Consider the following 26474-nt stretch of genomic DNA (forward strand, 5'->3'; position numbering starts at 1 on the left):
TTGTTACTGGAGGCAGAACACTTGAAGTCTGCAGGTCGGCATGCGCCCCAAGGATGGCGGCTCCTCGAGGAGTGAACAGCAGCGAAATAGAGCGTTTATATTTTACACGACTTGAAAACGATTCAACCAGGCAACGTCCTAACACAACAAGGAACTCTGCATCAACAGGTCTAGGTGAGTAGAACACACACTTACTCTCAAGCATTCAACTTAAGCAACGCAAGGCAACAAAGAACGCGTCTCTCATGCGTTTCTAGCACAACTAAACCTTTTCTCTCTAACTATGAGAAAAAATTTTATTGCACTTTAATCACTATGAAAAAATTATCTTCCATTTGCCACACTAATATTTAAACCGCTGTCGACTTTCTTCTTCGTGTGATATTGAGTTAGTGTGCGTGCCACAATACTGAATTTGGCACAAGCACTCTGAACTTTCTTTTCTTTCTCTTTTTTTCCCCCAAGGGCATATTTTCAAGTTATATAGAAGGCATTTTATTAATTTTTGAAGTAATCACATATAAATGATGATGATTATTAGCAATTTTGAATTTTAAAAAATTTGTATTCCACATTAATTATAAAATTAGCCTACCTAACGACACATGCTATTTATTATTTTATTTATTTAATTAAGAGGAGAAGGTTTTAATCGAGAGTATGACAGATAACTGACGTCATCTCCTTGTTTAACACTTTCTAGATATATTAATTTAATAACTATTGTAAATTATAATTAGTTAAACTTGTTGTCCTTTACAGTGACAATGCGAGTAAAGTACGGATTGAGATGTTCGTGTAGATTACACTGGCCAACAACAAAAAAAAAAAAATTCTGCTGATTATGATCTGACACTTGTTTTTTACTAATCTGGGTGCGCTGATATCAAATATCAAACCCATTTTTCTCTATCACGTCAGGTTTTTCCTCTATGACATTTTCTTTTTGCTAACTTGTAAGTTTTTTGATAGTTTTAAGGAGGCAGTACTATTTAGAGGATCAAAAAATCGATTTTTTAATATTATTTTCTGAAAGTATGTACTTTTAAAAATCTGTTCCTAACTTTTTATTAAGAAATTCGAAAAATTCCCGAAGATATAGCCTATTATTCAAAGCGGTGCGCAGGTCAGAATCGGAGCGCTCACCGCTCTCGCTTGTTAGTAAACAAATAAATGCGTAAGAACCTGCAACGCCACGTACTGGCGCTTTGAATGCGAGTGAGGCCGATAACCGACCTAATACATAGGTGATGAAAAGTAGGCGATGACAACTGCCGAAAACAAATGAATGCTATATGCGTCATAGCGGACAAAGAACGATCGAAATCAGTCAATCGTTAATCGATCGTGAAAGTATGATGAGCGCTTATAACGTTTCAATAAAGTCTCTGATTTTTTTTTGTCTTGTTAATTGCATGTTAGTCGGCAGTGAAGAAAATACATCACTTTATTTTCTTCACTGTCTATATATACATGTCTACTACTCGAAATTGTGTCAATAGTGTAGATTCCTTCTGCTACATTTGTGGCAGCTTTACTGTTCCCAGTCAAAGGACATATATCACTGATTTCGTTAAGAAAGTGTACTTTGCATACTTTGACGTAAAAATTGCAGAACAGGACAAGTCATGGGCTCCAAATAAAGTGTGTAAGTCATGTGTAGAAAATTTACGACAGTGGAGCAAGGGAAAACGCAAAAATTAGCTTTTGGCATTCCAATGATTTGGCGTGAATCGAAAAATCACATAGATGATTGCTATTTTTGTTTAGTTCAGACTTCTGGTTATAATAAGAAGAATAAGAAAAAAATTGTGTATCCAAATCTCGACTCAGCAATTCGGCCAGTTGCTCATTCCAATAAGAGCGGTGAGCGCTCCGATTCTGATCTGCGCACCGCTTTGAATAATAGGCTATATATTCGGGAATGTTTCGAATTTCTTGATAAAAAGTTAGGAACATATTTTTAAAAGTACATGCTTTCAGAAAATAATATTAAAAAATCGATTTTTTTGATCCTCTAAATAGTACTGCCTCCTTAAAACTATCAAAAACTTACAAATTAGCAAAAAGAAAATGCCATAGAGGAAAAACCTGACGTGATAGAGAAAAATGGGTTTGATATTTGAAATCAGCGCACCCAAATTAGTAAAAAACAAGTCTCATATAAAAGTCAGCAAAAACTGTGCTGGACTGTGTTATTATTATTATTATTATTATTATTATTATTATTATTATTATTATTATTATTATTATTATTATTATTATTATTATTATAACGTGTTTTCTAATTGTTATAATATTAGTTTACAGACTGTTAAAGGATCACTAATATAAGACTTCCGTTTTTTGATTTGTTACATTTTATAGATAACAAAATTATATTTATTTGCTAGTAAATATTGTACGTTTTCCCATAAAAGCATATTTCATATAACAGAAATTTATATAATTCAATACTCGATCAAATTTGGGACCCAAAAACCAGGATAAATGGGATTTATGATATGTGTCTTATAAGAACCAAAGGACTTTTATGATTTAGCTCATGATTTAATTTAATATTATTAGACATAGAGTAACAAAATTGATGAAGATTAACGACAAAGTAGTTGGGTGGAAAGACATGGGTTTCAATCCTTCCATACACAATGCGAAGAAGTTTTATAAGGACTTTTCAATTGAAGGATAGTATCCATTTTCATACGAAGGTGGAAGTGTTTTTCCTTCTTCTCAGAAACTCAGATTTTTCATCTTGCAAAATAGACAAACAGGACAAAAAAAAAAGCCATCAACAGACATGTAGAGACAGGATTAAACGTCTTAATCACGCCATTAATTAGGTTTCTATGACACCTAGTTAATCATAACAGACTATTGAGTCTGTTATGGTTAAGTAACTAAGCGTATGTAAGCGGATTATGAAGATTAGACATAGAGAAGAGATAGAGAAATTAAATAGAATAATTATACATAAAGAAATTATTTTTCATTCCTTGTGATTTACGATTGAAGAATATTTCATCTGGGTGATGTTAGAAATGAATATGTAAAACCGTCAGAAGAATTATATATATTTATATGTAAAATTTCTACATAATATTTTAAAACAAATTTTCAAATATTATTTTACAAATTATATGAATTTATTAATGACTTTTTATTCCCCAGAAAGGAAGCGTTCTCTTTTTTTTCCCCTTTTTTTTTTATCCCTTTACTTTACGAGGTGAAGCGCATATAAAGTGACGTTCCTAACTCTAACTAGTCCTTTATGTATTTACTTGTCCTAAGGTCAGTCCTAAGTACCGACTCTCTTCCAGAAGGAAAAAAAAATGTAATTATCTTGATCGACTAACTTTGAAAACGATCGAAAAAAAAAAAAAACCTAGAAAAGTTTTTAGTCGAAGACCAGACTGGAACCTGTCATAGTACTTCTGCAGATCAAGTGTTGAGAAAGCTACCACAATATTATACAGGTCGATAAATTATTTGAAAATAATCAAATATTATACACTAGTTTACATATCACATTAAGTATAGTACGTACTTTGTAATAAATATTTTCAAGTGATAATTTAAACGCTCGTCCTATAGTACATCTGTCAGAGAATGTCATCGCGTTCTGCAGTTCAAAAGATTATTATGGTTTTATTTTGAAAAGAGGCAGCGCAGGTTGTTGACATTTCCTATTTCTAATCGGATCATCTTTGAATGATAATATTATGTGTACAGATGTTACAGGGAGAGAAGGAAGAGAAGATCTGGAAAATGCAACATTTTGTAATGCGTAAGTAGATATATCCAAACAATGTCACATTAAATTTAAAAAAAAAAGCGAAAGTTCTTATAAATAAAAGTTTAAATGTTTCAGATTCATAAAGACGTTTGAAAACTTCCAAGGAACCGAATCCAGTTAGTTTCAATTTCGTTTCGTTTCATTTAGTTTAGTTTTTTTATCATTTCAAAATAAGATAATGTGGATATATCCCTGTCTGTGATCATTGTAGCTACAAAATAGAGTTTTTATCTGGAAAATTTTAAAAGCGAAACTTCATTTATTTACATAACGTTTTTGCTCTTTTTTAAATATGACGACAATCGTGGAATGAAGAGGAGAAGGGATCATCTGAAGTTTCTATGGCACTTTATGACACAGGAGAATGAATGAGATCCAAAAAATAAAATAAAATGAAATAATAAAAATAAAAATATATGAAAATATTTAAGTATGGCCGTGAACAGATATCATTCTCCTGCTAAAAAAGTATGGTAATAATAATAGAGTTACTCTAGATATTTACATGAAAAAAATGTGTGCAGTTGATCAATATAGAAACGACAAAAATGCAAACACTGGACAAATAAAAAATAAAAATAAATAAAAAACTCTCAAAATATCATTGGGGAAAATGTTAAAATTCAAAATCTCAAAAAAAAAAAAAAAAAGATGGGAGAACCATAAAAATTGAATTTTGAAAGATCTGGCATTCAGTGTACGGGGAGCCTCTCTCCCTCTCTCTCTCTCTCTCTCTCTCTCTCTCCCGCTTCTCCAAAATATACTTCCGCATAAGATCCCTCGAAAAGAAAGTTAGTAATGTAAATCTTAATCCTCAATCCTCCTATTTATAGAATAGAATCCTACAGAAAACACAAAAACGAACAAGGTGGTAATAATGATACGTAATTCTTTATTTAGTACGATCACTGCGGCTCTAGCAGTGGTTAAAATACTCGAAAGGAAAATACACGCAAGCAATATTAACTGCTGAATGTATTATAGATCTATTAATATTTCAAAAGAAATTTCATTAAATCTTTAGCATTGCAGATAAGAAATAAATCAAGGTGTACCAATAAAACAGTGTATTTTTAATATAAAATCTATGCATTAAAAATAAATTGTGGTATCATAAGAAATGTATAATGATATATCAGTATTATTATTATTTTACTTACTAATTTGTATTTTCATCTAAATGTTGATTTAGGTATTTCGATTATCTAAAATATTTCACTGATCTATTTATAACAGAGAATACAAATTTTTATTTAAAAATGTTACGTATAGTAGATTTTTTGAAAACTTGCCCTTAGGTTAAGTACTTTTCTTATCCAATTCGCCTCAACATACCGCCATACCGAGGGCTAATGAAGCACTTGAAAGAACTGCAAAATATAAGGCCTACATTCGGCAAACGGAGGCACACATTGATTGGTTTGGTCCGAAGACCAACGTAGCTGAAACATTCACTGAAGGGGAAAAAGGATGTTGACTATGCGAAAATGACCTATTAGGAAGGTTTTCATGTGGAAAGGAAAAAGACTGTCACATACATACACTTACATTGAGAGACACGGATGTTAGTTATTAAGGGGTTTTTCCAAGGGCACTAGAGATTCAGCGGAGGAGGCGGAGGAAATTCCAAGAATTCTGAAGGATTATTCAACTAACCAGTGGAGAAAGTCCATAGAAACGATACCAGTCAGTTAATAACAGTTTAGTATAAGTTTTTTTTTTCTTTTATGAATACGAAAAAACCTCCTTGTTAGCAGGAAGCCAAGGCCCTGCACAGAAACTAGCAGGCCAATAGGAAAAAGAGTTCTAGATAACAATGCTTAACAATTACAAGGAGATATATATATTTACAAAGACACACACATTGAATATGAATTGGACTTAGGCAACATATTAGACCAGTGAATGGTTTGGACTTCATTTTCTTGTTTGTCAAGAACTACATTCATTTTGTTCACGTCTTCCTAGGGAGCAAATGGGATATGGAGGCCAGCACTATTGTCGGAAATTACCTACTCGCCTAAAAGAACCCGATATGTCTGTGTAGTGTTTCTTTGCATTACAGCATTTGGTCCTATTGTGCTCATGAGAGGACAGCGAGCACTTTGAGACAATTAAAGATAAGATACACAGATACGCATCAGAGAAGTTGACGAAATCCTGAGAATTCCTTTTTTTTTTTTTTACTTCAACAACTTTAAGTGGTTTTTTTTTGTGCATTTTGTTTACCCTCCTCCTCTTTTGGTAGTCTTTTATTTTACTCATTTTCCCCATAGAGGATACGGGAGAGGTCAGTCAATTTAAATGCAAGCAAAACAATTTTTCAACTCACCATCGCTCGCATGCAAACATGGCCATAATTAGTTTTCTTAAGTCGACCGAGCAGAACAATTTTATAAATATATATATATATATATATGTAACCACTCTATATATATTACATATATATGCATATATGCGTAACGGAGAATATATATGTTTATATATATATCACATATTTCTATTGATATGCAGCCATTAAAAGGCTGGAATCACAACAGTGATAATTAAACCACGAAAAACATCACTTTGATACAATCGAGCATGCAACCAGAGACAACGATATGACCACACATATAGCATTTAGGAGTTATCCACGAACAGATATACACACACATACACATCTTTCGCTCTTCCCTCACTCTCTAGTATCTTTCATTTCTTTCTTTCTTCGTTTTCTTCTTCTTATCCTCGTGTTATTCTTCTTTCCTTCCTCCTTCTTCTCTGATATTTTTCTCTCGCTTCCTTTTTTTTTTTTTTTTTTAATCTCTTGACCTTAGCACTTGCTTTCTCATATGCAGCTATACCTCGTCCAGCTCACGTGCGTGGATAGCACAAGCCACTGATAACCCCACTGAGCAAAAGCAGCGGTTTAGACAGCGATAACCGACATGGAACTTGGAGCACTAAAGAACAGAAGAAACAGACAATATTCTATTAGAATAAATTTATAATATTAAATGATATTATAATAATTATATATTTTTGTATTAACTGATTCTCTCTCTCTCTTATAAACATTACATTATCGAATTCTAATTTCTCTATTTAGCTTATTTTTATTTTATTTGCTAGTATTTAAGAAATGAAGTTTGTCCTTATATGAGATCGAGATTTGGAGTTTAATGTTCGTAGTTTCGAATCGTTTCTGTCATCACTAAATATTCAGCGATTTTTTTTTCTGTTTGTTTCTTTTTAATATGCTCCTTACAGTTATTTCGAAGTGTAATAGCGAATATTTCGTAACCCATTGGACTTGGTGGGTCACGAAAGGGGAAAAATAAATAATCAATTTGTGTTTACACTTTGTAGGACTCCCTATTCAAGATGCGTTGAATAGGTTTAACAACAACATAATAAAGACAAAATCCATCAATAAGGGGTGTTAACATTCTTTTCCATTCGCATATTTTTATTTTATTTTTTCAACAGTCCGAGGAATTACAAACCGTTCTGAAGTAATTTTTGTGACCTGTCGAATGGGATTTATCGAAGCCGCGTATAATTTTTCTATTGAGGTCCTTGAGGTGAAGCATGGTGTACTCGATTTCTCTGACAGCATATTTCAGTTTTCTATTTTTCGCAATATATCAAGGTTCTGGTCGAGAAACCGTGCATGGACACGATACTTGCGTAACTTGTCAAAGAATATGAAGCATTCAGCAGCGACAATTGTTCATGATCGTTCATGAACAAACATCAAGCCCCCCCCCCCCCCCAAAAATATGTTGTAAAAATGAACTAAATTCGCTAAATGACGTCATTACGATCAGAATGATGTTTTCCATACCGTTTCTCAGACAACTATAATGATCTATTTATTATATTTCACTTGCCACTCGAAGGTCTGTCTGTCAGTCTGTCGCCTTTTTATGTCTTGATTCTTAAATAGTAACACGGATTTTTGATTAAATTTAATACATGATATTAAATCCTCGTCGAATATAATTTTATGCTATAATAATTGTATGGTCCCTTATTTTCCACTGTGCATAACTAGCGTGTAAGTTCCTATATAACATACTAAAGAATGATTTAAGATTCTGTATTTCATTTATGAAGTATACTTTCCTAGCATATGGCTCAGTAACTAAAAACACTGATGACAGTAGTGAGCCTCCTTTAGGTGCCATATTTGTGGGGAAAATATTTCAGAAACGACTTTGGTATTCTGCAATAATGAATATTTATTTAGACCAAAAGGGTTTGGCTCTTACAGCTTCTGGCTTTTTTTATTACACCGAGTTATTATTCATTATATATTAGATATTACTAAACATTTCAAATGATGCAGAATGTGCCAAATAAACACCTTACTAAAAATAACTGACAAAGGTAGAAGAGATAGAACAGATAGCATAAATAATGAAAATATTCGGAAGCAATGGAATATAAAATCAATAAAAGAATACATGCCAATAAGAAAAATATAATAGGGAGAATAGATTGAGAGCATGGCAAATGATGGAATCATAAAAAATGTAGACGGAAAAGCAAGAAGTCCCAAGAAGAGATGTATAAAATTTGCTAATCGCTAATGTATTGCATAAAAAAGGAGAAAAGTGAAGGACTTCCACTTTTGAAAATATTTAAATATTTAGAGGCGTGTTATTTCTGATGTGTGATAGGTTTGTTCTTAACTTTAAGCCTATTACGGACGTGAAACATACAAAGATAACTATTATCACTAGTAACCATTTTAACAATACGAGAACAGGTTTCCTCTAAAAGTTTTATGGAAGTTTTTTTAACAAAGCTTTTTAGAGAAACAAAACGCTTTATAAAAATCTTTATAAATATTTACAATTGAGAAATCAGAATCTCAAATCAAAAATGCGACCCTGTAAGCAACTGAGTATCAATGCAAATAATTCATCTTCATAGTTATGGTCAGTTGGTGGAGAGAGACCTATAGAGCAGGTGTCCTCCCTCGATGAGTCCTTGGACTCCCTGAAGGTGTCTGATAATAATAATTATTATTATAATACGAACCCTTAAGATGTAATTGAGTACTTTTATTACATTGAATAAAATCATCTCTGAATTTTTAGGAACATAGGAAAGCATTGAAAAAAATTAAAATCGGCCATTCTGTAAAAAAAAAAAAAAGAGAGAATAAAAACAAATTGAAGCAAGCACATACCTAGTGAAGAACGCCGATTCTTCGGTGGATGGTACTACAGCACAGTACAGACAGCTCCATGGCAACCTTGTGGCATAAGAGGGTGCGCTGTCAGGTTGCTGGTGGGGAACATGGGCACACGCCGGGGCTGGTTGCTCACTGACTGGGGCAAAAAAAGCACAGGTATGAAGGGGTTATTTTGTGAGAAGATAGAAGAGTGGAAGGGATTATTAAGATACAGAATATTTAGGCAAGAAAATGTTCAAAATGTTTCAATAATTTAAACATTAAATAACTTATTACGTAAACATTGAAAGTAATTGCAATTTTTATAGTAAATTGGTTCCTGGGTGTTCCTTTGAATATTCTCTCTTTCCTCTCAAGCGCGCACACTCTTTCTCTCACAGGCATACACTTTCGGTATAGGAAACTTTGGGACCCATGGAAGTGAGCCAGCGAACCATCTGCTCCCCCCCCCCTTTCGATTCGAGTCCACCTTACGGCATAGATGTTTGTGATTGTCTTTCACCGTCATGCATTCATCCAGACAAATATGTATACATTCTCCCGAGATGGAGTGGATCACCATGGAAGAAGAAAACCCATCGGATGTAATAAACAGCGGACCTTGCACCAAGCGGGACATAACGCTGGGAAAAAGATTTCCAATTGATTCATTTTTGCGAAATAATTCATTTTAAGTTTTTTATGATAATTCATCCTATTAAAGAGTATAATATAGCAATCGCAACAGACGTGTAGACACAGTAAACATTTGATAACAAAATGGTTTTAATATTGGAATTATTACGTTGATGTTACTTCCTTCATAGTAAGATCATCATCTGAAACAGAAGTTGATTAATCCAACATGGTAATAATATGGTAAAGTACAATATGACTAAGGTACGTAATGCAGATTAGTCTGACACATCCCGGTAAATAATAATAATAATAATATGAAATAATATAATAAATAAATCAATACATAAAAATTTATATTTTTAAACAGTCAGTCAGAATTCTTTAGACTAGCAGTTAACCTATTCTGAGAAACATGTGTAACCTATAGCTACTACTGCAAAGTATCTTAAGTTCCCATCCCTCTGCATGTGGGATTGGAACTTAGTGTAGTTTATCATAGTGAAATGTTTGATAAATGTCTGTCATACTCCAGATGATGATGATGAATGTTATCTTTACTACTTATCATTTAAAATGCTTATATGAACGGTGAAACGTTCTCATAATTTTACTATTAAAGTTATTTTTACCTCAAGCCGTGAACACCGTTCAATCCATTTGAAAAAAAAAAAAACTATAGCAGCACCTTAGAGATTGCTAAAAATTAGATGTTCTGGGAACATTGCTCTAGACAGGCATATCAAACACGACAAGTAACATGCGGCCCGCCCAACTTTGTAACCAATATAGTTATTTAACTTTTAACAACAGCGAATTCAATGAACATATTTAAAACATTAACATTTCCACTTAAGATTATTTTATACACCAAACTACTCTGCAATTTCTAAAGGAAATAATGTTCTATTTGTCATTTCAAAAAATCTTGTTATTACACCACTGCATAAATATCGAATTTTACCGAATTTTAACGAGCAAGTCTACGTACGCGGCTACATCCGCTGACCACAGCAATCGGAGGCTAGCCGTTAGCAATTTTCAAGTCGTAAGAAAGTGTAGTGTTTTCTTTATAATTAATAAAGAATTTATAAAAATAATGTCCAAACCTTTATCCAGTATGAGTAAAAACGATTAATTGAAGAAGAACATCATAGTTTTCAAGAAAAATGGGAGTTACAATATTTTTGTATTCAAGGGAAAAAAAATTATGCCTGATATGTAGAAACTCTATTGCAGTTTGCTAAGGATACAATATTAAAAGTCATTACGATACAAATCATAAAGAAAACCATGACAAATATGTTGCGAAACTTCGTGAAGATAAATTGTCAGAATTAAAGTTGACACTTCAAAATCAACAAAGTGTATTTACCAAACCTAACGAAGATAATAGAGCTACGGTAAAAACCAGTTATTTGTTATCGCATTTAATTGCAAGCAAGTCGAAACCATTCACTGAAGGGGAATTTATTCGAGAATGTATTATTAAAGCAGTTGAAGTGTTGTGTCCTGATCAGTTAAAGAAATTTAAAAATATAAGCTTATCTAGAAATACCATTGCTAGTAGAATTGATAATATAGACCGGAACTTATAATAATAATAATAATAATAATAATATAAAATCAATAATTCTAACATTTCAGTCCTATCCCGTAGCAATTGACGAAAGTACAGATATACGCGATATCGCTCAGCTGCTATTTTTATTCGTGGATGTGATATGAACTTAAAAGTAAGTGAAGAACTTCTAGAAATTATTCCTATGCACGATACAACCACTGGAGTTGATATTTTGAGGTACTTATGGAAGTTTTGAATGAATACAATTTACCGTTAAAAAGCTAGTTTGTCTTGCAACTGAGGGTGCTCCTGCCATGACTGGTGTGTGTTGTTAAAGGAGTTGTTACAAATTTGAAAGAGAAATGCAAAGAACAAGGTAATAATAATTTTCAACATTTTCATTGCATTATTCATCAGCAAACACTATGCTCCAGAGTTTTAAATATTGGACATGTCAGTAAAATTGTAAATTATATTCGTGCACGTGGGCTTAATCATCGCCAATTTAGTAACTTTATAGAAGATATAGAAAGTGAATATAGCGATCTACCTTATTATACAGAAATCAGATGGCTTTCCAGTCATAAAAGTTTAAAACGATTCTTCGAATTGCTGGTCGAAATTACCATTTTTTTTTTAATCGAAAAATTATGAATGTGAAATATTAAAAAATGATCAATGGATAAAGGACCTGGCTTTTTCAGTTGACATTACAAGTCAACTTAGTCAACTTAGTCAACTTAATCTTAAGCTACAAGACAAACATTAAGTAGTTACCATGTTATTTGGCAATATTAACATTTTCAAACAGAAATTATTACTTTGGAAAAAACAAATTCAAAAAGAAAATTTATCCCAATTTGAATGTTGTGAGTCATTATTACAAAATCATCGAAATTGAAAATTTCAGAATATGCCAATCAAATTAAGTTATTAGAAAATTAATTCGAAAGAAGATTTTTAGATTTTAAGAAATATGAAATCAGTTTCACCTATTTACTTCTCCTCTATCGATTGATGTTGAAACTGTTGGTGACAATTTACAGTTGGAATTAATCGAATTTCAGTGTGATTCCGTATTGAAACAAAAATATATGGATGTTGGAATTCCAAAGTTCTATAATTATTTATCAGTCGATCGATACCCCAATGTGTTTATGTGCAATTAGGCGTATTTCATCTATGTTCGGTAGCACATATTTATGCGAACAACTATTGTAAACTTTAAAGAATAATAAAACTACGGAAAGATCAAAATTAACAGACTAGCATGTGTGAGCAATATTGAAAATAATTTCAGCTCAACAAATTCAACCAAATTTTGAAGATTTCGTTAATGAAAAACGTTGTCAAGTTTCTTCAAAAAAATTATATGTATACTTTTATTTAAATATGCAAACTTTATATTTTATATGTATTTTGTAACATGGTTGTATTTTGTACTTATATACTGTAATGTTAATATCAAAAAAATCTGTTTCCTCCTTATTTCGAGATTTTGTTTCTGTTGCTGCCCTTTTTCTGTTGTTGTTGTATAATTCTTAATTTGGCCCTTGGAGGTGAACGAGTTTGACATGCCTGCTCTAGAGCTATGCTAATCATGGAGCTTTTTAGGTGTCTAATAAGCAATGCGCTATTTTAACTTAGCTAATAATACAATGTAGATATCTGGATAGTCGAACTAAGAGTTAAATAATGAGAGATCTCTGAACTTGGATCAAATATAGTACATTTCTCAAGCCACTTCAGAATTCCAATAAGCAAATGGTGGTTTCACACAGAAAAATGAAAATCAACAGCCACTTAAATAGTTTTCCAAACATCGATACTCTCTTGCAATGTTTTTCAAAATGCTGTGCAGATACTGCCATGGGCACACGAAAATTTTTTTTAGAAGATACAAGGCACTTTTTTTAATTGTTTGCTTTTTTTTTTTTTCAATCTTATATTTTTGATTTTTGTCGAAGATAAGTGCAGGTCGATTCTATAATTACTTTTTTCAATAACTAAAAATCTAAAGGAAGTTTTTTAAACAAAATGTGTCTCTTGGCATATATCGACTAACCTCCGTCGGGCTGGTTGACTTTATGATTGCATTCCATCCTCGTGGTTCGGACTGTTTGCATAAAAGTTTAAATTCAAATTGTTCGATCCATGATGGAACTCTCCACTAAATTTCGGAATCATCGGATCTGAAACTGTAACATCCCTCTGCGATTGTTTCACCACCCGTGCGTGCATCTATACCCATTTATTTGTGTTTATGACGGAAGCTGTCTTCTTGAAGTGGATATCCCCATCAACGGCTAAAAATAACAAATATAGAACCGGATTTCATCAATTTAACTACTTACCCACCCAAAATAACCCCCAATTTCATTGTTCTCATTAAACTTTATTACTAAAAATTAAGATTTCTTCATTTTTGTTTCTACGTGTGTATATTGAATTCGTTAACCAAATATGTATTTAATTAAATTACAAACACGCGAAACAATGTTTTATTATAACTTAGCACACGTTAAAAAATAAATATCTTTATAATTATTTATGTTTGAATGAAGTTTTATTATAACCTCTCCCACATCGTCTTTGCATGAGAGGGGAAACGCTTGCGTTAAAAAAAAAAATTAAAAGGGATATGCGGGTACGGAAAAATTGAGAAACACTGCCATATTGGAATTCAAAGCCGCATGCTGGTAGTAGCAAAAACGGGACACTGGCTGTTATTACTGTTTGGTTTTTAATAATAGCACAACAAAGAAGCCATGAAGTATTAAGAATATCATTAAGAATTTTATTAAGAGGTGTTAGAAACAATGGATAAAAAAAGAACTGAATCTCTTCTGAGATTTTGCTGTTTTTATTTCGCCCATTTACACCCATTTAATGATCGTTATGATCCATTATCCTTCCTTAATATTTATATAATTACATTTAAGTAAGGTCATCAATCCCACCATCCAGGATGGGTTTCCAACGTCAGTTAAGGGAATATAAAACTTAAGACAGAAATTTTCATACAGGGAAGTCCGACTTGACGCTGCATGTCATCAAAAGAAAACGTTTCTTGTCGAGTGAAATGATGCTGAGTTACTACATAAATTTAAATTCCAGAGTTTTTTTTTTATTTATTAATTTATTACTTTGCTCAATGCAACAGTAACCAAGAGGAATTTAGTCATCTTGAATAGGGATGCTCGATGTATTATTGATAGATTATGGCAGCTTGCTACTCATTGCTCTGGTCATATCTTCGAATCGAAATCGTTAATTAATAACACAGCTACCTGTACTGTTACAGTTCACGAGATCAGTACTGAGATTGTTATTTTTTATATATATAGAGAGAAGTTAGGTGCTAAAAATTAAGCAGTTACGAAATCAATGCATTGTATACATTGCCTTTAAATACTTTTATATTTGAATAGTTTAGAATGCCAGTTAGGAATAATAATTTTCACTTTTAACTACACCACAAACTTCATAAAATTAATTCAGAAATTTCTAGAAATCCTTTGACTCGATATCAATTCTAGTGGGATAGATAGATAGATCAATAAATTTGTTGTTCGCATGTTTTTTTTAATTATTTTGTTTCCAATCATCTAAATAATACTTCAAAAATCAATTCGTGCATCTCTAAAATCCTAATGAGAACTTCAATAATTCAAAAGGTTTCGATGAAGCCCTTTGCTTGGAAAGACCAATATATACATATATACACTACGTTAACAAAAATATTTGAACAACTAGATGTGGTAAAAGAAAATGCGTTTTCATTACATTTCTAGTACCGAGTAGGACCACCTTTGGTCCCACTGCGTACTAAAGGGCTGAGATCTGAAATCTGAGCTGGCCAATCCAACAGTTCAACGTTGTTTTGTGGAAACCAGTCTCGGACACGCAGTGAAGTATGGCATGGAGCATTATCGTCCTGAAACATGCAAAGGTTACTGTCGAAGTACTTCCACAGCTTCGGATGCATGAAGTTGTCTAGGACAATTTCATGGATAGCCATCAGACGTCATGGTTTCGGTCAAATGGATCAAGCGCCATCCAACTGAAACACCTCCATACGATTACCGGGCTTCCACCTAACTTGACATTTGGAATGATGCAGTCCTACCGGAACTGTTCCTCGGGTAATCTCCAGATCCAAACACGACCATCAGAGTGAAACATTTGGAAGCGTGATTCGTCGCTCCACAGAACCCTTTTCAATATTCTACAGTCCAGGGACGATGTGAAAGGCATCAGTGCAAACGTTTAGCGTTGAGGCGTCATGTGTGGCTTGTTCGCAGCAGCTCTGCCGTGTAACCGATGGCATGCAACTCTCTGCGGAAAGTTATAGTGGTGACAGATATCACTGTAGCATTTTCAAGGTTGACTGTGAGGTCTGTCGCTGATGACGTGAGGGAGGCTCGAACATTCCGGCACAGAGCCCGTCGATCTCGGTCAGTAATTGTCAATGGTCATCCAAGGAGTTTTTCCTGCTGTGGTAGCATCACCAACTTTCCATCTACGAAAAGCAACAGTAGATTTCGGCATACTGAGAGAGGTAGCAATTCCAGGAACAGAAAGATAACTGATGTGACACCCAACTATCAGACCACGTAAGAAGTCTGTCAGTTAAGCTGAATATAGCATCTTGACATCGAGTGCTGCATGCTTTATACTGTACTCGATGTCAAGATGCTATGTTCAGCTTAACTAACAGACTCTAACCAACAGGCTGCGAGTCAGAATCTTGTTGGCCATGGATGCACGTGATTGTATTTAGATGAGAGATGAATTTCATTGACCGCTATAAGACCACCATCCAGTTTATTGGAAGCCTGAAGTGGTTTGGCATCATGTTTGGTCTCTAAAGCAAGGTTTCTGAATTATATAAAAATATGAAAAATAGATAAAAATAGATAAAAATCCTTAGATGATTACCTACATTATTAATGTACTATAAGTTTGCGAACATTCTGATGGTGGAAGTTACATAAAATAAAATTAATAATATCTGTTGTTTGAATACACAAAAACTATTGTATTAATTAGATTTAAAAGTGTGGAGCTCTGAAACTTTAGTTGATACTTGTTTCTTTATTTTTTACCAGGAGCTCCCCCCCTCCCCCAGCGCCTACGGCGCCCAGTCCCCCGATTTCCGGGCTGGTAAGCTGGAGACAAAAAACGTGACATAAAAACATTTCAAACTTCGACTTATCTTTTTATATATATATATAGAGTAGATTTATTTATTTCACAATGTTGCATATATCCAATATACTGTATGCAATATAATGAAATACAATTAGCATAATTCGCAATAAATGTGGCGCAATTTATTTGATGAAATAATGACATATTCAAATACCTATGATTTAACAGTTATGCGATTGACATGTTTCTTCACTTAATATTTTGAGCAAATTACCAGCAACTACTTACTTATTTCAATGCGTTTTACTGCATTCAAGAGTTTGAAAGTAATTAATTAAAAAATATTGTAAAAATTCATGACCCTTACCCCGGTTAGAATCGTTAGAGGCTACTGACTTTCTCCGGAACTGCTTATAAAACTTCTTCTCGTGGTTACTGTTCTGGAAAGAGAAAACTTAGTCATTTTCGAAGGAAAAATAACATACATTCTGCGTATAAAAATAGCTTCAGCTGCTTTTTTTAAAAAAAAAAAATCTTCACACAGATGAAAACTGGCATTTTTATATTAAAGAAAACACACAATTAAAATTCAGTCTAAAACAGATTGCTCATATTATGGAGCGAAAGTATTAGACAAATTTCAACAAGCAACTAAGCAACAACTTAGTTGCTTGTCGTACTTTTAGTTAGGCTTTACATGTATACTGATTTCTGGAAGCTGGTAACTACAGCGATCGTTGAAGCTTGGTTTCTATTTAATATCAGTAGAGAACACCTCGCAAAGATAGGTGAATTGTTATCCAAGATGAAACAAGATTATTTCTTGTAGACGGAGATTTTTATCTTTACTTTTCAACTTGCTTCGTCATCATCTTCAGTTAATTACGACTACTTGAGATGATGATATGGTGATACCAATTTTACAATTTGGAGATTTTACGTTACATAGTCCATCAAAAACCTGCAAGAATGCATTTGATATAGACGTGAAGGTAATGAGTTCAATTCAGAATGAAAAGTTAATTAAGACGGAATTGTGTTTCTGCTTGGACCATCTTTGATATTTATTATTTTAAACGCATCAGATACTACTTGTAGTGTATGAAATATTATCATACACTGCAGATAGTAGCTGACACGTTTAAAATAGTAGGATGGTAGGATTTTCTACCCAAAAACTAGAGTTCGTCTTCCTTCCAAACCGGACTAACTTTCCAACGAATACACGCACTAATAAACAAGTACAGAGGTGAAATATGGCGAAAATATCGAATGCCATAATCATCGCCAATATTGGATTTATATACGTCAAGTTATTTGGCTGTAACAAGCTACTGGACTTAATACGTAAAAGATCGGACTGGATGCATCTAATTGATTCAATGCTATGCATATTTTAGCTTCGGTGACTTCATTTTTATTGTGATATAAATTTAAGGCATGTCTTTTATATTTTATAATTGTTCTATTGTAGAGCGTATAATATGTAGTGCTTTTCCCAATTCAATCATAGTCATTTTTTCAAAAAATAAAAATAAACTACCCATAAGCATGCATCCCAACTTCTTTTATGTATTAGGCCACCGGTGATAGTCTAAGCATATGTACATTTTATAAACTTTTAAAAGACTACATAGAATTATAATTACAATTATTACTTCTACTACTACTACTACTACAACGTGATACCTCCATGGAATCCTAGGAGTCATCGCTGGAGGTCACTCTACACGCTACAAATCCACCATCTACACCAGGGTTTCTCAAACTTTTTCTACGACGGAACACTTCACAAATCCTGAAATTTTCACGGATCACCTTGGTTATTTTGTAATGTATTAATTAATAATTAATTGGTAATTTAGCTAATTTTTATTAATTAATAAATAATTGATAATTAATTATTAATTAAACAATTAATTAAACATCAATTAAAGTTTGGTTTACTTGATGTTTTAATTAAGTTAATTGATTTAATTAAAACCTCAATAAATCATCATTAAATTAATTTGTGCTGATTTTCATTGACATATCCTATTCTGATCACCAAATATTTTTATAATATTATTATAAGTATTTAAAAGTGAGTGAATGCAGACTTTTTCTCCTCTGTGCTGGTAGTTTTCCCCTCCTTTTGTACATCCTGGAGATTGTTTGTAGATTTGAGGTGGATGATTCACTATCTGTTCCGTCACAAACACCTTCAATAAGAGATTTCTTAATACCAAAATTAAACAAAGTCCCTTGTCTCTTATTCATATTAGAATTTAAATCTGTATTCCTATTACTTTAAAAAAAATCACGGCACTCCGGTTTCAGAACAAGCACTTACACACTGCAATACGAACTTACGAAGAAAGTATTCAGTATTACTAGATCTGAGAACCAGACACAGACTACCTTGATCTTCAATTTCAATGGAAAAATTTTCTTTATACTTCCTTGCTGATTGGTCACTAACATTTGCAACACAGATGCTATTTCGTTTAGTTTTTAGAACACGCCGCCCATTGTTGTAATCGGCTTGCAGGCAATTTTTATGATCGGTCATAAACGGAGGTATTCCCTTTCCCAAATGTTGAAAGGTTTCGATGTGGAAAATTAACGATACACAGATGTTATTAGGCGTTCTGGGTCTGAGCTTTTCGACATATTCACGAATATTATTCACCTCAGAATATTTCTACTATAAAATATTTAGTCATGAAAAATGCTTAGAAAACTAAAATGACAAATTCCAGAACTTCTCTCTGAACACAGTTTGAGAAACCCTAATCTACACCACGCAATAATGTATACCAATACTCGTACACTCCATAAACCAACATCTACGTGCTATGCTATCTACAACCACTAAGTGTATTTTTTTGTCTGTTTTGTCTGATTGCGTATGAGCGATTTGTTTATATACATGATGAAAAAATCGAATTTATGGATGGAAAATGTACTTCCTTCGTATGAGATCAGCTAACTTACCTTCAGTCGAAAATGTCTATATAAACGTCATGACGAGAATCGAACTCAGGTCTTTTCCACTCGAAGGACGCATTGTCCCATCGTCTTTCCAATTGTTCGATAAAGAAGCGAAACATTTTATAATTTTTTAAAATTTTATAATTTTGCAAGATCTATTCAGTTCAATTATAATAATTTAACAGATCAATTAAATTGTTTACTTTACTTTAATTAATTAAATTTAAATTTATAAAATGTATAACATTTTTAAATACATTATATACATTTTATAAGCTTTTTACAAACCGAATTTTGTTAATGATGTCCTGTTAATTCCTGTATATTTGCTGTTTTCTGACCATTTTGTTTCACCAAATTTAAAATCCACAAAGGAAAAGATAAATTATTATATATCTATTCTCATATTCTTACGACTGCGTTACGGGAGCTTCCTTCATGTAAACATAAAATTAAAATAAATAATAATAAAATAAATCCTCAAACGTCTCTTATTCTCCAAACGGATTTTTAAGAAAGATTTATCTGTTCCCGTTTTTGTGTCTTTTGTACATACCATTTTGGCATACAGCGGTGCACTTATTGCATATCCTGACATATTTCATTTTTATGAACTATTATTATTATCATTATTACTTGACTCCTCCAGGGAGTCCAAAGACTCATCGAGGGAGGGCACCTGCTCTACAACTCTGTGTCTCCACCCAATCCACCAACCCCAACGAACCGCAACTACTATCATAATCTTCACCAACGCCATCTACCGCACACTATCAACATAATAATTCGATAATTCTTCTTTCGAATTCATCCTTGCATATATATAAATTAGTAGTGCGTTCCCAGTCAACTTGATGTGGCTGTTCTTCAAGGTTAGAGTTTGCCGAGAAGAGGACATGACCTGGAAAGGGCGCTCGCTCATGTTCTACCTTTCCAGTCATGTCCTCTTCTCGGTAAACTCTAACCTTGAAGAACAGCCACATCAAGTTGACTGGGAACGCGCTACTAATTTATATATATGCAAGGATGAATTCGAAAGAAGAATTGTCGATTCAAAAGAAATAGTTCTGGACCCTTCACATTTGAACAACAATCTAAGCTACAATTTGCCTGATTCCCATAGCGCAGTAATCCAGTACTGGCGCTCTAAAATTAGCTGTCGCACACATTCAACTCGTGCCAACGGTAGCACGCGGTCACCTATTCAAATATGACAGTTACTATTCTGCTTTTTATTAAGCTGGAAAGTCCATGTTTTTTATGTTGTTATTTTTATATCTTATGTTTTTTATTTCTCACCTGAAGAAGTCGGAGCACCGATGAAACTAGTCGATGAAACTATACGACTACATACAGCATGTTCGCTGTATTATTACATTTTCGGGAAAAAAAATGTTATAATAAGTCACAGTGTTTACTTTGTACCATCTGGTGAGATATTTATCCCTGGAGTAAAGATGATAAATATTTTTCGTTAAGCTGTTTGTTTGTAACACATTTCCTCATGGGAGAAAGTCTGCGAGAAAATCCAATTAGATATTTACTCATGGAAATTACTTAAATTCTTGAATATATATATATATATATATATATATATATATTCAAGAATTCAAGAATCAGTAGGCTGATTGTATCATATTGTGCAAATCTACTACCTAACATTTAGTTTAATACAAAATATGTTTACTATTTACGAAGCCCATTGAGAAAGTAATGTCATAAATATAAAACTATCTTCATTTTTATATGAAAGAGTAGTCTAGGTTCAAACATAGTTAATGTTCGATCATTCTTACGCTGTCAGTATTTTACAGACGAAGCGTTAATTAGAAGCTATTTTTATGAAATATCCAGTTCACATTTAGCCTTACGCAGAGCTTCGCGTGACAAATAAATAGTAACCGCAAACATCGTTAAAACGTAATAAAATATTCATTATCTAACCGTCGTTATCATTTATGCCAGCTGTTTCAGACTCGCAATCTATGCTATACGACTACATACAGCATGTTCGCTGTATTATTACATTTTCGGGAAAAAAAAATGTTATAATAAGTCACAGTGTTTACTTTGTACCATCTGGTGAGATATTTATCCCTGGAGTAAAGATGATAAATATTTTTCGTTAAGCTGTTTGTTTGTAACACATTTCCTCATGGGAGAAAGTCTGCGAGAAAATCCAATTAGATATTTACTCAGGAAATTACTTAAATGGTAGAATAATGTTGAATACATACTGCTGTAACACCAATTTTATTAAGAAATAGGTACCAAATATGCTTGTCGACTAAGGTGATGTATAAATAAAGTGTTCGGCTGCTCAACAAAATTCATGGAAAGCTAAAGAATTACATACGGGTAATTTAACAACTTTACCTTTCTATATTCGTCTGTACTGTCAAAGGCCATCTTATGTCCTGGGTTGTTTAATCGTGCCATTTTTCTACCGCTTCCCACCGAACCTTCACTACCCACACTGCCTACAGTTTGAGGATTTTTGCCTGCATCAGGATACCGGCTTTCGTCATGCTCATGGAGTTTATACCATCGAGACTGTTCGTCGATCGTAGAATCATCTGTAGTTAAAGCACAAAATTGCAACAAATGAGTGAAAAAAAGAGGAAAATTTTGTATCACAAAGAGTATTCATTATTATACTTGGTAAAGGCTTTCAAGGTATTCAAAATAGTTTTAATACGAAGGCCTATCAAAACGTTGACTTTATTTTTTCCTGTAAATAAAATTTTTTTCACTCTTTAAAACCCTTTTTTTAGTAATAATTTTGTTATTTATTTATTTATTTATTTTTAAGCCTGACCCTCAGGTACACTAGATTTAAAATAGAATCTAGTGATTTAAATGATTTAAAATAGAAATAAATACAATGAAATAAAATAAAATAAATACATCGATGTAATGCTGCCTTCTTACATAGTTTACCAATATATAGTAACAAATTTAATAGTCACAATATAATTTTTAAAAAAAAACACACAAAAAAAACGTATATCTTAGGAAACATAACGTAAATTATATTTTATTTAGAATTTATTAAGTATTAAAAATTAAAAAAAATATATTTTTATAGATATCTAAAATTACATTATACACCTTTTAAGTAATCCATATATTAATATATATTTTTCACATTACCAAATGTTTTTATAGTTATACCCCGTGTGGTGGCTGGGATAAGAATAGCCCCACTGTACCCCATGCATATCATACGAAGCAACTAAAATGGGTTACACAGGGAGACTAATGGATGGCAATGCTGTACCAATGAAGTTTTAACTGAGGCTCGGCTATTGCTGTTACCTTCCTGCCATGATCAGAGCTTATAGCCCTATATTACTCCATCCATACATTTTCTTCTACAGATAACGGGGAATATGAAAAGCATTCTTGCTTCACCCATCTAGCCACACTTTTTTTAAAAAAATTATTTATTTATTTATTATTTTTTTATATAGTTATAGTGTTTCGTGTTACTTCTGGGAACACTTTCAAGTTTAAATATACTCAGTTACTGTGCGACCACAGATGCGAGATCACGCCACACTTCTGCGCATGTCAGAAGAAAGTGAATTCATTCCGATAATAGGGTAGTCCCCATACGTTTCGTGGGATGAGTGTTTATTATTATAAATCGAAAATTAGCTTTTCTTTCATGAAAATTCTAGTTTTTAAAGTGGTAACTGTTGGAAAAATTTAACGTATAAAGCACGTAATTCTGCGTGTTGGTAACGAATTCGTACATCGCTTTATTTCTTTCTCCCTTTCAATTTGAATTGACTCTTCTTGGCAATCTGACAGCGACTGCTCTCACTTCTGTGGTCAGACAAAAACTACGTTTCATATGGAATTGAGCATTTGTAAGATTGTAAAGATTAATTGCAACAGTTCCTTTAAAATTTGGTTTAGATTATATATTTAGATTGAGAAAGTGGTCAATTCATTATGAAACGTCCAGTGTTATATGCCGTACAACCATCAAAACAATACTGTATTTTTATTTTGATACTTTTTTGTTGATATATATTTTTCTATTACATTTTTATATATTTACCATTATTCAGCCTACAACACTGTAAATGTGGTGATTAAATTATGTTTTTTTTTTTTTTAATCACTGTAAAGTGTAGTCAGAAGTAAAAATTCAAGTTATCAGTTTAAATTACTATTACCAGAAAAAAGTAACGATACAACAAAAAAACATTTTTATGTATATTAATTTTATCTAACTGGAAACATTGCATGTTAATTTTTTTAATAATTAATAGGTAATTCTTAATTACTTTTACTTAATTCTTAATTAATTATAAACTAGCAAAAATCATATATCTAGAAGAAAAAGCAGGAATGTGTGAAGAAGCATACAAAATACATGACTCCAAGACCATTTATGAAATAGTTAAAGAGATAACTGGAACATACCCAACCCAGTTTCAATATAGAAAAAGGATGGAACTACAACAAGTAGCAGCGAAACAATAAAAGAAATATGGACTAATCATTTTAAAGAAACATTCACAGCTGAATAAAATATAGCTCGAGATGCCTTCAACCCAGAAGAAACTTCTGACACAAAAGACATTCTAAATGAAAAAATACATACAGAAAAGCAATCGAACAAATGAAAAACGATAAAGCATTAGGCATAGACAACATTCAAAAATAACTTCTAAAAAAAGGGAGAGAAAGCATAATAAATTACCCAAGGAAACAAAAAAAGTTCAACAAAATGCTAAAAGAAGGAAATTTACCAACAGAATGCACAGCATGTCAGATCATACCCATCCACAAAAAAGGAGATTGTCAGATCTTATACTAATTATAGACCTATTACCCTTCTAAGCCATTGCTATAAAATATTTATCAGGATTCTCCAAAACAGAATTAAATATTCCTATGAAGAATAGATGGAAGAAGAACAAATGGGATTTATAAATAGAAGAAGCACAATAGATACAATTTTCATATTAAACAGATAAGCAAATCTCATGAGAGACAAAAAAACAACAACAACAACTCAACTGCTGTTTTATCAACTTCAAACAAGCTCTTGACTCAATAAACAGAATCCAACTCATTAAAATTCTAGAAAATAGGGGGTTCGACACATACCTATTAAACTGTATCAAGAGGAACACAAGCAGTAGTGAAATACAAAAACATAGAAACAGATCAAATAGCAATTAAAAATGAATTATGCAAGGCTGTCCGTAGTCACCACATTTATTTATTCTGTATATGAAAGAAATAGTAGACAAAGAGACAAAGAGAAACTACAGATGTGTGAAGGCATAACTGTAAATGGAAGAAATATAACGCATTAAATTATGCTGATGACATATTGTAATCACTACAGACAGTCAAGAAAAATTAGAAAATATCCTGACCAAGCTGCATCAAAAAAGTAACAAATATTATTACGTGACACCTCTAGGGAGTCCAGAGACTCAACGAGGGAGATGTGTGCCAACAGCATCGAACGATTTAAACCCTTCCAACTACTAACCGCGCTCAAACTTGCTTAACTTTTTTCTTAGACCCATAAGTAGCAAAGGCTCTACCAATCGACCAACCTTTGCTGGCGGATATGAAAATCAATTTTAGTAAAACAAAACTAACAGTAGCAGGAAGAAAAAGAGAAGCGATCCAACTGAAAATAGGAAACAATAATATAGAACAAGTAAAGAAATTCAATTACCTAGGCTCAATGATATGATCGCTGTGAGGATCTAGACTATTTCGAAACCATAAAACCATAAAATAATGGATGGATAACAATAATTACAGCACTAAAAAAAAGAGCCAACTAAGCTGGTTTGGGCATGTTTCAATAATGAACCCAGAGCCTACCAAACATATTATTAAATGGTAGAATTGAAGGACAGCCCAGCAAAGGAAGACCAAGAAAGAAATGGACTGATGACATTAAAGAAAGCATCCACTTAAACTCCATAACAGAATTACACGAACAAATAGCAGACAGAAAGAAATGACAAAAATTCGTCTTTGAATTTTTGAAGAAGAATTCTTAATTATTAAAAATAATTAATAATCGTGTTATTAATTCTTTGTAGCAATCACTCATATTCACAGCAGAGAGAGAGAGAGAGAGAGAGCTTACCAGACAAGTCCAGAATGACTTCTCCTAGAAACTCATTCGGACGGTATATATCATAGTTCCATACACTAATCTCCAGGTAGCGCTTCTTTAGCTCATCGGGTGGTACATTCGGATAAACCATTGTTTGTTTCCATTCAGGACTACTGGACCTTGAAAAGTAGCGTGTGCGTCGTTGATTCTCCATACTGAAAATATTATCAAGTGAATATTTATTATTATAATGAAATATTGAGAATAGGAAAAGTTGACTGGAAAAGAAAAATCAATAATTATTCATTCGTGTAGTTTTGACAAAAGCATTACTAATTTGTTTTATTTTATTTATTTATTAAAGATATTCTTGCAATATCCTTGGAAAACACAGTAGGAATAATGAAGAAAAATTAAATGATAATTTTAATTGCGACTAGAATATACAGGAAAGCATTTATAACTGAATGGAGCTTAAACCGCAGAAGACCTTATCACCGTTCTGCACTCGCTTTCCTACACCAAAACTTCCCGTTGATAAAACAAATCGTTTTAATGACTTCTTTGTGTTAGTAGCCTGGAAATTTCAAACGTTATCTTCAGAATGGAAGTGTACACATTAAGTCTAATCTTTTTTTCTTCCGGGGGGGGGGGAGGATTGAGTTGTAAAAATAATAAACTTTTACTTGTAAAAATCCAACTGTTTATTATGCTGAGCTATTTTCTAGCAGTATTTCTACTGAATAGTTCTTACAATTTTAAACAGTGCAGCTGAATGCGTGTGTAATATTTTACATCAGTACATATGTATCATGGGCAATTGATTTTTTTTTTTTTTTTACGTTACATTATTCGTATAATTTCCATCGTCCAAGATAGTTTATCTCTATAGCGTGATAAAAAGTTCTTGGAGCTACTTCTGGCTTTTTAATGAAAAAAAAAAAAAGACAAGATTCCTCACCTCGTCTGACAGAATTGTTCGAAAACGATTTTTTTAGCAGTTCTTGAATTAACTCATAAAAATATACTGTGTGTACGGTAACTTTAATGAGGTCACTGCTTAAAAATAGAATCAATTAAT

General features: G+C 32.6%; 1 protein-coding gene across 1 annotated transcript; it reads right to left on the bottom strand.

The window, feature by feature from the left end:
- Nucleotides 1–6321: 6321 nt before the first annotated feature.
- LOC150108358 (uncharacterized) lies at nt 6322–25607 on the bottom strand. Its single transcript, XM_090390450.1, has 5 exons — nt 25424–25607; nt 21664–21863; nt 16682–16754; nt 8976–9117; nt 6322–6738 (listed from the first exon to the last, which is right to left on the bottom strand). The coding sequence occupies exons 1-5, from the start codon at nt 25605–25607 to the stop codon at nt 6705–6707; spliced, it is 633 nt and encodes a 210-aa protein (XP_090246576.1). The 3' UTR covers nt 6322–6704.
- Nucleotides 25608–26474: the final 867 nt, after the last annotated feature.

Source organism: Typopeltis vanoorti, chromosome 3 (assembly GCF_054136105.1).
Source record: "Typopeltis vanoorti isolate ZY-2024b chromosome 3, IOZ_Tvanoo_1.0, whole genome shotgun sequence".
Lineage (NCBI taxonomy): Eukaryota > Metazoa > Arthropoda > Arachnida > Uropygi > Thelyphonidae > Typopeltis > Typopeltis vanoorti.

Excerpts from the sequence above, each read along its gene's own strand:
- LOC150108358 (XM_090390450.1), bottom strand. The coding sequence starts at position 25,607 with ATGGAGAATCAACGACGCACACGCTACTTTTCAAGGTCCAGTAGTCCT. Across the intron at positions 16,755-21,663 it reads GTACAGACGAATATAGAAAG|AACAGTAACCACGAGAAGAA; the intron begins GTAAAGTTGTTA and ends TTCTCTTTCCAG. Across the intron at positions 9,118-16,681 it reads CTCTAACGATTCTAACCGGG|TCAGTGAGCAACCAGCCCCG; the intron begins GTAAGGGTCATG and ends TTTTTGCCCCAG.